This window comes from Heptranchias perlo, chromosome 2 (assembly GCF_035084215.1).
Source record: "Heptranchias perlo isolate sHepPer1 chromosome 2, sHepPer1.hap1, whole genome shotgun sequence".
NCBI classification, from domain to species: Eukaryota; Metazoa; Chordata; class Chondrichthyes; order Hexanchiformes; family Hexanchidae; genus Heptranchias; species Heptranchias perlo.
Genome location: NC_090326.1, coordinates 117,435,871 through 117,448,218, shown reverse-complemented (window position 1 = coordinate 117,448,218; position 12,348 = coordinate 117,435,871). Strand labels below are relative to the sequence as shown.

Here is a 12,348-nt window from a genome sequence, read left to right as displayed (position 1 = left end):
GAGACTAGGGTGGTGCCTGTGCCCCCCGTCACATGCAAATGAGGTGCCCTCCAACTGCAAACTCTGGTGACACCAGTGGATTTGAGCCCATCGTGACTGCCAGGTTCATGACCTGTGCATTTTCAGGATCAAAATCCAGAAATGCTGGAAAACAGAAAATGCACAGCAGGTCAGTCAGAATATGAAAGAGAAAAGCGAAGTTAACATTTCGGGTATGACTTTAGGGGTGATTTTAACCCTGCCAGACCGGTGGAAAGTGGCTGGATGAGGCAGTTAAAATCAGCCGGGAGACTTACCCGCTGATGTACTGCTCCCTTTCTGCAATCTTCAATATTAACCTGCTCTTCTAAGCAGGAAACCGGTGGGGTCCTTCTTTAAGAAATATAGAAAGAACGTGTATTTAAATATTCAGATAATGCTTCAATGATGTCACCCTGGCTCAATTGCCATTTTAACTGGTGGCCTGAGCATGAAAGCCATTGTGTCTCTCCTGCCAGATGGAGCTAGCAGGAAGAGCTGGGGCCAGAAGAGGCCCAGAGAGGTAAGTATTTTAACTGTTTTTACTTTCACCTCCAGACCTCACAGGGAAAGTTCAGGCCTTCCCTGCCCAGAGCCCCCCCCCCCCCCTCCACCCCTTCCCATTCGCGAGATCTTCCTAAACTCTGCTCCCTGCAACTTAACTGTTCCTTCGGTCCTGCCGGCCAATATTCCGTTCCTGCCCCCTGGCCAGCTGCTGCTTCCTGCCAATTTAGATTGGACAATTGACCGGAGGCATACAGCTCAGGCCTGTGAGTTAAAATCACCCCGACTTCATGATGCTGGTCAGGGAGTGTTGGCGTTCGCCACGGCTACCGCCCGCCCAATTCCCGCCTTGAGCTAAAATCGGGGCTTCTATGTCAGATGATAACTGACCTGTGTATTTACGTCTTTTGCTGTTTCTATTCCTGCAAAATTGTCATTTGTTGTGTGATTACGCTCTACAACAGAATACATTTATCACATGTTAAGTCAGTCTTGGAAGCAGAAGAAATGAGCTCATACAGCACAAATTGGTGCCGCATAACCCAGTAATGGAAACCTGTACAGTAAAACTCATGGTGGAAAAATAGGAGATTGTATATCTGGATTATAAAAATAAGCAGGGCTGGATGTGTGTTTACAGTGTTCATGTTATCTGAGTCCATAGATTGATGTATCTTCACTGTTGTGGTTTCTGATATGATCAGAACCTCTCAATTGTATTACAGCTTGTCAACCATCCTTTATTATTCCCTATGCATAATTGCACCTTATCGTGTTATGATTTATAGCAGTGAAATAATGTAATCCCGTTTTAAATGCAACTAGTTAAGATTTACTCAGAGGAAGTATATAATTATAATTAATAATCCGTTTATTCTATTAACATTGCTTTGTGAAACAACAACTACCCCTTAGAATTTATCAATAACAGAATTTATCTGTTCTTTTCTGTTTTTTTCTAGAAAATGGCTCTGGATCTGGAGAAGGAGGTATGTTTTACATCTTTCTGAAAAATACTTGAAGCATCCTTTGGGGTATGCAATTCAACCCCATAGTTAACAAATCAACCCCATTGTATTTAAATGCCTCATTGTGAGGGAGTGAAGATTCATTGGGGTCATCGGCAAGGGAACTTAGTGGGGGAGGGGTGGTAAAGTGTCTCAGTGGGCATGGGGATTGACAATGTTCGTTGGTGCATGGGGGTGGGGGGCACGGTCCTCAGTGGTGGGGGGTTGACAAAGACTCCGAGTGGTGGGTGGTTATGAGCATGGGGCATTTGAAAAGTGTCTCAGTGGGGCTGGGGGCGAGGTCAGATTTTTCAAACTGCATAAGTGGTTCCAAGGCCCAGATATTTTATTTTTACACACAGACAAGACCCCACAATTTTTTTATGAGGAGGCCCCGATTCTTTTCCAAAATACACACACCCTGGGCTCAATTTTCAAAGTAAAAAATGGGTGGATTGGGGGTTGGGGGGCATTGATAATTGCCACTATTTCAGACCTGCCCCCAACCCACCTCCAACTCGCCCATTTCCAGTTTTCGCCAGGAGGGGCGGGCAACCCACCTGCTCCCAGGAGGCAGGTCGGGCCTTAAAACCTTTCAAGGAGGCTTCGGGTCTCCATTTTTATCGAATCCTGGCCCCCGACCCCGATCCCCCTCCCACCCCCGACCCCGATCCTCCCCCCCACTCCGATCCACCCACCCCCGACCCCGATCCTCCCCCCCCACTCCGATCCTCCCCCCCCCACTCTGATCCACCCACCTCTGACCCCGATCCTCCCCCCTGACCCCGATCCTCCCACCCCCGACCCTCCCCCTCAACGATCACGGACCCCTGCGATGACCCCCGATCTCATACCCCATGACTCACGAACCCCGTGCCCACCCATGTTCCCCCCGTCAATCCATACAAACAAAGACTTACCTGAAGTCGTCCTCTCCCTGGCTGGTCTCCCGTCTGACTGAGACCAGCCTGAAAATCAGGCCGGTCAGTCAGACGGGAAACCGACAAAACCGATCGTCAGAATCGTAAGGACATCCGGGAATCCCGTACTAATGGGTTTCCCAACCTCAATTTAAACCCCCACCCCTTCCTGGCTCGGTTTTAAAGCTGAGCCCCCTGAGTTCAATCTGATTACGTGTTCTAATTTCAAGAATTTGATGAGGCCATGCTCCCTTTAAAAATAGTTAAGTTTTGATTTTTGGAACATTAAATTCATAGACTTCTTCAGTGCTAAGAAGGTCCTACTTTTTTTCACTGCAGGTAGGTTCTGATTTTTCCACAACTTTCTGAGAGGTCCTGAATTTTTTTAAATTTTAGAAGGCCCCAAATGGGTTAAAAATGTAAGGAGCCCTGGATTTTATTTAGCAAAGTTATGAGGTCCAAATTTTTCCGACTTCAGTGGAAGGCATACCTGTGCCGGCCCCTGTTATGAATGTGAAACCCTCAAAGTATATAGCAGTTAGGCTGTCACATGGCATTACCTAACAGTGCTACCTCCAGGTGTGATTCCAATGGGATGTTGTGAGCCACTTACAGATTCTTAATATTTGTTTTGCCCCCCTCCAATTACATTGTTCATGTACCACTGAAGGTTCGAACTAGTGGACGGGAAAACTGCCAACGGGCCTCTCCTCTGCCAATACTTGAGCTACCACTAGGAATTTTATGTGCTTCCTGGACAGACTCACTCTCCCTACATTTTTGCCCCCTTCCTATAGAGAAATGTTCAGCTTCAGATTAAGACCTTCCTGATGGCACAGACAGGATTGGGGAATTATAGATGTAAAACCATATTCCGATATCCAAAACACACTGCATTGACCATCCATATGCTGTGGCACAGCACTAGTGATAAATAAAATATTTCTATAAAATGTATGCTCCGAATGTGATAATATGATTTAAAAATGCTAATGTTCATGTTAATTCTGAGTCCTTAAAATCTATAAATTAACAATTGGCATTCAATGCAGTTTTGTCATATTTCTGTAGAAAGATGAGAGAGTAAAGTATGAAGATGTCAAGAATGTACTTTAGTATAAAGAATTTAGTTCTGAATTCCTCTCTCCACTATTTTAACGGAAATATTAACCCTTTTAAAATAAATGAGTGAACACCTCTGCTAGAAAATTGAAGAGGACATTTTCAGACAAACACATTAAGCTTTCATATGCTGGTATCCCATGGCATAATTGCAGGGCATGCTTATTATAAAGCAATCAATTGTATTTAATATTATATTACACCCAAATGGACAACTGATCAGTTTCTTTTGCCAATTTTCAGTTTTTGTAGGATGTGATTTGTTCAAGAAAGAATGAAAATGTACAATCAAAGAAGCATGCCAACTGATTTCAAAAAGTTGAGCTCAGAGTAACACTAAGCCATTTTCTTTTTCCTGTCTAAAACTGCTGTATAAAATGCATTAGTAAGAACCAATGCAGGCGAGTCCATATAGGTTCAATTTCCTTGTAATTGCATATAAAACGACAGATCATAGTGTTTTAACATACAAAGTACAACTACACTAACATATTAAATGCTAAAAAGTCAAATGTCAAGATTTTAAAAGTGTATAACCTTTTATTCTAGTGGGACTTTGAGATTTATCCTTTTTTCATGTGCTTAAGAATTATTTAGATTGTGACTGAAACTAGGAATCTCAACAAGAAAAAGCAAAATTAAAAATTAGCTTCCTTCTACACCAGCTGCTGCTTCAGAGAAGCATAAAAGGAATTGATTCTTTTAAAATGTGTTAGTTACATTATGTGCTTCAACCTAATAGCAGTCAATTTTTGAACAATGCAAAATTGACACATTTCATTTACAGTTAACAGTGCAAGAGGAAGCATCAAATCAAGTTCCATGCAGGTGCTGTTATTTATAATTATAAACGGCATTGTATTTGCACAATAAATTCAGATTGTAATTTGTTCAGCAAAGAAGCAACAGTGACACCGCTGCTGCTGGGTCTGTTCCCTTGTGACCAATGGGCAACTCCTGAATGGTTCAGATGATCCTACTTAGGTATTCAATCTGCTGGTGTGAGTAAGTAACATTGAATAATGTTGCTTCAGTCTTGCCAGATAGGTTATATCAGCCACGCATGATTGAGTAATTCTGGTTCTCAGAACCTCAAAGCACCACTGTGCATTTGTAGATAGTCCTGTGTTACGTATCATGTACTTGCCCATGTGTGAATATTCAGAGGGAGCCAGAGCTCCTAATGTGCGCTGCCAGTGTAACCTAGCCACACGTTAGTGTATTTTTGTGCCACATTAAGAGCATATATGCAATGTAAAAATCCAAGAACGGCAAAGCACATTTTTTTTTAATCCGTTCATGGGATGTGGGCGTTGCTGGCAAGGCCAGCATTTATTGCCCATCTCTAATTGCTCTTGAGAAGGTGGTGGTGAGCCGCCTTCTTGAACCGCTGCAGTCCGTGTGGTGAAAGTTCTCCCACAGTACTGTTAGGTAGGGAGTTCTAGGATTTTGACCCAGTGATGATGAAGGAACAACGATATATTTCCAAGTCGGGATGGTGTGTGACTTGGAGGGGAACATGCAGGTGGTGTTGTTCCCATGTGCCTGCTGCTCTTTTTCATCTAGGTGGTAGAGGTTGCGGGTTTGGGAGGTGCTGTCAAAGAAGCCTTGGTGAGTTGCTGCAGCGCATCCTGTAGATGGTACACACTACAGCCACGGTGTGCTGGTGGTGAAGGGAGTGAATGTTTAGGGTGGTGGATGGAGTGCCAATCAAGCGGGCTGCTTTGTCCTGGTTGGTGTCGAGCTTCTCGAGTGTTGTTGGAGCTGCACTCATCCAAGCAAGTGGAGAGTATTCCATCACACTCCTGACTTGTGCCTTGTAGATGGTGGAAAGGCTTTGGGGAGTCAGGGGGTGAGTCACTTAATATATTGAATTTTCCTGCATCCTGATTCCAAGTCCTTGCTTACATAATTGTCCACCAAGATCATTTAACAGCTGCTAGTTTCTTACTGGTGAAAACCATAAGGGAAAATGGGTTACAAAAGCAAAAAATCCCCATTTGACCCTCTAACATACAATATCCTGAATATTGTATTTTTTCCATTATAAATGTCCTCTGCATTTTACTCCAGCTTAATAATATACATGTGGAATGCACACCATAAATTCAGGAGTAAGGTTTAGAATTAAATATTTTTGAATCATTATTTTTCTCTACTCTTTCACTGAAATTTTTAATGGATTATATTTATGTTACAATTTGAAAAATCTTTGAAACTAACGTTTGAGAATGTTGGAGTGTGTATCTCCCTATATCTACTTGCTTTCCATTTTGGAACCCTAGTGAAAGCCCTGATTCTTCACATATGTTTTAACCAGCAGCAAATCAATGTGTTGTACTTTGGCCACTGTTCAGCCGCCCAGGTGAACATGGATATTTAGCACAGCATGTTACAGTGCATCGAAAATAATGTGGTCACGTATCACTATGCTGGTACCATTGAGCATTTCTCTAAGTAATTTATCTATCGACAGAGAACTGTAGTTTGTTTGAAGAGATTATGCACAATTGTCAGTTGATTACAATTGATTTTGGTTTACATTCATTTGTAAGGGTTTTCACACTGAACATCAACTAAATAGGTTCAATCGAAGTAGAATTTAATTTTTAATTTGATACCCGTTTCTGTTTCTTTTGGAGCAGTAGTGAGTTAGAGAAAAATGTCTGGGGTGGTATTAACCTATTGGAATGTTATCTTGAATCCTGTGTCATAGTGGTGCATTCTCTGAAAGTTCTAGCTTGCAAACCACACGTTTAATGTAGTAAAATGTCCCAAGACGCTTCACAGGAGCGATTATCATAGTAAATTTGACACCTAGCCACATAAAGGAGATATTAGGACAGGTCAAAAAGCTTGCTCGAAGAGGTGGGTTTTAAGATAGATAGGTAGCAGCTGATTTGAGGAATATGGAAGATAGTGGTAGGGATAAGAGTTCATCCATTTTTAAAAAATATTGATGGAATTTTCTAAGGGGTATTATCAGTATTGCCTGATGTTATGCACAGTGAACCTACTGGGCCTACTGCCTGAATGGATTATGATAAACTGGGTGAGTTAGTAGAAATTTCAGCCGGTCCTGATTTTGTACTCCAAAGTTCTGGAATATATTTGACAGCAAATTAAAATGAGTTGAAGTCATATTATGTGATGTTGGTAACAAACACACATTCAAACAAACTTTTGTTCGAAATTTCTTTAGCACAAATGTTATCCCATTTATTTTAAACAGGTTATTTTTTTTTCAAATACCAAACGTAGGAGCTTTAGAAGGTTACAGCACAAATGGAGGCCATTTGGCTCACTTCGTCTTGGCTGGAGCAACCCAAAACTAATCCCACCATTCCACTCTCTTCCCATAGCCCTCTATCTTCCTCTGCTTCAAACATTTATCCACTTTTTCCTCAAAAAGGCTCTTGCTTCAACCGCTCCCTGTGGCAAAGGATACCATGCTCCAACAACTCTCTACATAAAGAACTTTCACCTAACTTCACTCCTCACTCTTAGTGACAATTTCAAATTGATGGCCCCTCTTCACTGATTCCCCAACAGGAGGAAATCGTCTTTCCCTATTCACCCGATCAAAATCCTTCATACTTTTAAAAACTTCTGTTCTCAGAGCGTTGTGAGGCTATGGAATTCACTTCCAGGGTTAAAGGTTGAGGTACAAACTATGTCAGCATTCAAGATTAGTTTGCATAGGCTCGACTTTCAGGTGAAGGAGCAGGTGCGTTGGGGGCGGGGGGCTCTGAAAATCGCTGAAATCCCGAGCGGGTTCGGAGTCCGGCTCCAACCTGCTGACTTCCAGGTTCCCCAGTGACGCATCCAGGTGCGCGCCTGCCTCCCGAAGGCGGAAGTCCCACCGGCAATTAAAGTCGGCAGGATGCTAATTTGCATAGTTTGTCCGATAGTTGAAGTACTTGCACTACATGATTGACTCGACATTTTGGCAGGGGTGTGATTTTGAAGCATCCTCAGCATGTTATCCATGCTGTGGGAAATACTCCCTGTTGCAACAGACGAGTTTCAGCCAGCAGCCAGTGGGAGATGCAAATGATTATTTCGCAGGTGGGGAGAAAACGTCATTTATTGCAGCAGGGCACTCTGTCACTTCAGACAAAGTTTTGGCTCCAAGACCTTTGTGTTTTCACTCAAAATTATCACTTTCCACCAAAACTCTGCTGTTCAAACATACTTAACCAGTTTGCAGACCCCCTCAAACTCACACTGTCAGGATGGGGGGGGGCGCCATGGCTGCATTCACCACTACATCTGAAGACGAGCAACATCACCAGCCTCGCCAGGCACGGCATCCACCTCCACCACATGGAGCTCCACAACACAGTGCTGCGCCACAGGCGTCTGCACAAGAGCACGGAGGACAACAACAGAGAGCGTGACGTCGCAGGAGGCACTACCCTCGCCACAGGGTCTATAGACCGAGGCTCAGCTTCCTGGACCTCTCTGAGGAGCAGTGCATACGGAGGCTCAGATAGTCGTCAGATAGTCGCAGACATCTGCAGCCTCCTTCATGCCGAGCTGCTCCCGGCTGGGCCGAGCAGCATCTCCTTATCTGTCACTCTCGAACTCACCACTGCCCTCAACTTCTTCGCCTCCGGAACATTCCAGAGTGCCACCGGGGGCATCGCCAGGGTCTTTCAGTCGTCTGCACACAAGTGCATAAGGCAGATCACCGACGGCTTGTTTCGCAGGGCACATCAATTTCCCCACGGACGACCTCAGCCAGACAGAGGGGGCAGTGGGATTCCACGCTGTGGCTGGCTTCCCACGGGTGCAGGGTGTAATCGATTGCACCCATATAGCAATACAAGCACCTCCACACGAGCCAGGACTGTTCATCAACAGGAAGGGCTATCACTCCATCAACACTCAGCTCATCTGTGACCACGGCAAGAAATTCCTTCAAGTGTGCACCAGATACCCTGGCAGCTGCCACGATTCCTTCATCCTCCAGGAGTCCAACATCCCGCCCCTCTTCCATGCACCGAACACCCATAAGGGCTGGCTCCTCGGGGACAAGAGATACCCCCTGCACACGTGGCTCATGACACCTCTGAGGAATGCCATCACCGAGCAACAGCGTCGCTATAACAACAGCCACATCGCTACCAGGTCTACAATTGAGCATGCTATAGGGCTGCTCAAGATGCACTTCAGGTGCCTTGATCGTTCTGGGGGAACGCTTCAATACGCACCAGACAGAATGGGACGCATTATAATCATGTGTTGTGCCCTGCACAACATGGCACAACAGAGAGGGATGCCGCTTGAGGAGGCCCCATCCACATCTGCCACCCACATTGAGGAGGAGGAGGAGGTGGAGGAGGAGGGGGATGAGGAGGAGGAGCAGGAGAACCCCATGGGCAGAACAGCAGCTCACCTGGCTGCTCATGAGGCGAGGGAGTCACTGATATGTGAACGGTTCTCCCAACATCAGACAGTGTGAAGAGTCCAGTCCTCACCACCTGGATAGAGCAGCACCCACACCAGCACCCTCTCCCACCCCCCCACTCGATGCACAAAATAGTCGTGCAACTACATATACACCCACTGTAGAGTGACTCAATGGGTGACATCTAGTGTCGGCGTTCATGATGAACCTCATGAAAGGCCTTATTACAGAAGTCAGTCAAGAACGGCCAAGTCGTGGCAGTAGTGGTGACAATAATAATATTTAATGTGAGATTAACAAAAAGCAAATATAAATAAAAAAACATGACCAACCGTCAAACACCCTTGTACATCCCCTTTGTGCTTACAAAACCTTCGCCTTTCGCTTCCGACTACTTCTACGTGGTGCCTCCCCTGTGGCTGCAGCAGAGGTAGTGGCAGGTTGCTCTTGTTCATACCCTGACCGATTAGATGCTTTGGGCCTGTGCCCTCTGGGTTTTAGTGCCCGTGAGGGCCCCTCCAAAGACCGGTCCACCTGCACCTGTGCAAGGGCAGACTTGGCCACCTGGAGAGGAGGCAGCATTGCGGGTACTGGTTGAGAGGGGGGGCAACGGGTGAGACGTGGGGGCGCTTTGAGTGGCGTCCCCACTTCCATGTCCTCTTTCACCATCATCCATCCTCTGGGCCAGGCCCACACCACTCCTACCACTCTGCTGGATGACAGTTTGGAGAACATGTGTGAAGCCTTGTAAGGCCAGTGCTAGTGTATCTGCCTGCCTGTTTAAGGCAGCAGAATGTTGTTCACCCTGAGTTCGAACAGCTATTGTCAGGGCCTGAATGGACTCATTTGTGAGCTGTGCTTGAAGCTCAATGGAGGCTAACCTTCCCTCCATCGCAGACATTCCCGCACTTACCCGCAACAGTATGTCAGAGATGCCCTCATATCTCTGTGACAGTATCTCAGAGAGTTGCTCACGTCCCTGTTATACTATCTCAGAGATTCCCTCCTGTTCCTGTGCCACCATTCCACTCATGCAGGATTTGGACTCCTCCATCCACTGTGCTTTTCTGGACAGTGTGCGTGGCACCTGTTCCAGCACCTCGCAAATGTGCTGCTGCCCCTTGGTCATTCTCCTTTTAAAGGATGGCCCCAGGGTTCAGCATCTGTGTCCAGCTGAGCAGAGCCTGGAGAGGAGTGCTCCCACCGACGCGGACTCTTCACAGTTGCCCCTGCCACCAGTGTCTGCTCGTGCTCACATGTGTGGTAACTCACCATGTGAGACCACAACTAACTGTGGACTAGGACCCACCGATTTGTAAGTATCTGCGTTGGTGTTTGGATCACTCAGATGTGACGGTGCACCCTCAGAGGCTGACAGGTCCTATGAGGAATTGTCCTCTGCCATCACAGAGGTCACTGAATGCCCTGTAAGAGAACAGAAGGCGATATTAAGCGTGACCACAGATGTGTCATGTTGCGATGAGCATACTGAGGTGTTGAAGATGGTAAGGCATGTTAACATCAATTCGTATTGTGTGTGCTCAATGTTAAAGTTCTGTCATCAGACGTTTGTCGGGTGCCAGTCTCGGTGTCCCCGACGGACTTGAGGGTGCGGCTCAGCTCCAGCGCCTTCTGCTCCATGTCTGTGAGGACAACGATTTGTGGCGGCCCCCCCTCCGGTCCTCACTCTCTCCCGTGCATTCTGGGCTATCTTCTCCTATAAGAAAGTACAGACGCATGAGTGAGTGATGGTGACGTGGCCAACCAATAAATGCATTAGTTTGGGTGTGGTTGACCGTGAAAGAGATACATCAGAGACAGAGACAGAGCCATGACATTGTATGAGGATTGAGTTGAGTGGTAGTGGTGGGGTGAGTAATAGGGAGGTGAGGAAGTGCAGGTAAGTTGAGCCTTAAGTGTGTGTGGGGAGTGATGTGATAGAGTAGTGTTGGCAGTGCAGAATGAGTTGGGGTTTGGGGGCGGTGATGTGGAAGACAGAATGCAGGAGAATGAATAAATGTACTCACTTTGGCTGACCTGGTTAGGTCATTGAAGCGCTTCCTGCACTGTATCCAGGTGCGGGATATGTTGCTGCTGCTGGTGACCTCCTCTGCCACCTCGAGCCAGTCCTTCTTGGTGACAGAGGCAGGCCACTTCCTCCCGTCCGCTGGGTAGAAGACATCCCTCCTCTTCCTCACCCCATCCAGTAGCACCTGGAGTGAGGCATCGCTGAATCTTGGAGCAGCCTTTCCCCTGAGCTGCTCCATTGTGCTGTGTGGGTGTTTGCTCCAGGAGCAGCCATTGGAGGACTGCCGCTTTAAATAGAGCTCCTCCAGCTGACAGACGATGATGGGGGGGGTGCGCAGTCCGCCCGCTGCGCAGGTTTCAGACGGCAAACCCGGAAGCCACGTTAAGTGGCTCCAATTGACCTGCGATCACCTGGGAAACAAACAGATTTTATTGGACTGGTTACCCACGTGCCCAATCGCCCCCCCCACCCACCCTCGCTGCCATCCAGCTTCCCCGCTAATATCGGGGCCCATAAGTGGATGAAGGAAAAGGGGTTGAAGGGATAAGGGAACAAGGTAGGTGAATGTGATGAGAAAAACTGGCTCTTGTGAAGGGTAAATGCCGACAAGGACTGGTTGGGCCGAATGGCCTGCTTCAATGTTGTAACTTTGATGCATTTCTATGCTCCAGTGGATAAAGTCCCAGTTTCTCAAGTCTGTATTCATAACTATATTTTGCCAATCTAGTTAGCATTGTGGTTATGTTACTGGACTAGTAATTCAGAGGCCTGGACTAATAATCATGAGTTCAAATCCCGCCATGGCAGCTGGGGAATTTAAATTCAATTAATTAAATTCAATTAATTAAATAAAATCTGGAATTAAAATACTAGTATCAGTAACGGTGGCCATGAAACTACCGGATTGCTGTAAAAACCCATCTGGTTCTCTAATGTCCTTTAGGGAAGGAAACTTGCCGTCCTTACCCGGTCTGGCCTATATGTGACTCCAGACCCACAGCAATGTGGTTGATTCTTAATTGCCCTCTGAAATGGCCTAGCAAGCCACTCAGTTGTAAAATCTCGCTATGAAAAGTCATAACAAGAATCAAACCGGAAGGACCACCCGTCATCAGACCACTAGGCACCGGACACGACAAAGGCAAACCAAGCCCAGTCGACCCAGCAAAGTCCAACTCACTAACATCTGAGGACTTGTGCCAAAATTGGGAGAGCTGTCCCACAGACTATTCAAGCAACAGTCTGACATAGCCATACGCACAGAATCATACCTTTCAGCCAACGTCCCAGACTCTTCCATCACCATCCTATGAGGTGGCAGTACAGTGATATACA

The 12,348-nt window shown here is 46.3% G+C and overlaps 1 protein-coding gene across 1 annotated transcript in view; it reads left to right on the top strand.

The window, feature by feature from the left end:
- The window catches only part of LOC137342349 (tomoregulin-1-like), a 224,748-nt gene that overhangs the window by 134,897 nt on the left and 77,503 nt on the right, over positions 1-12,348 (top strand). The window contains exon 4 of the mRNA XM_068006288.1: positions 1,485-1,511. Coding sequence (XP_067862389.1) covers positions 1,485-1,511 — 27 coding nt within the window. The remainder of the gene's footprint in view (positions 1-1,484; positions 1,512-12,348) is intronic.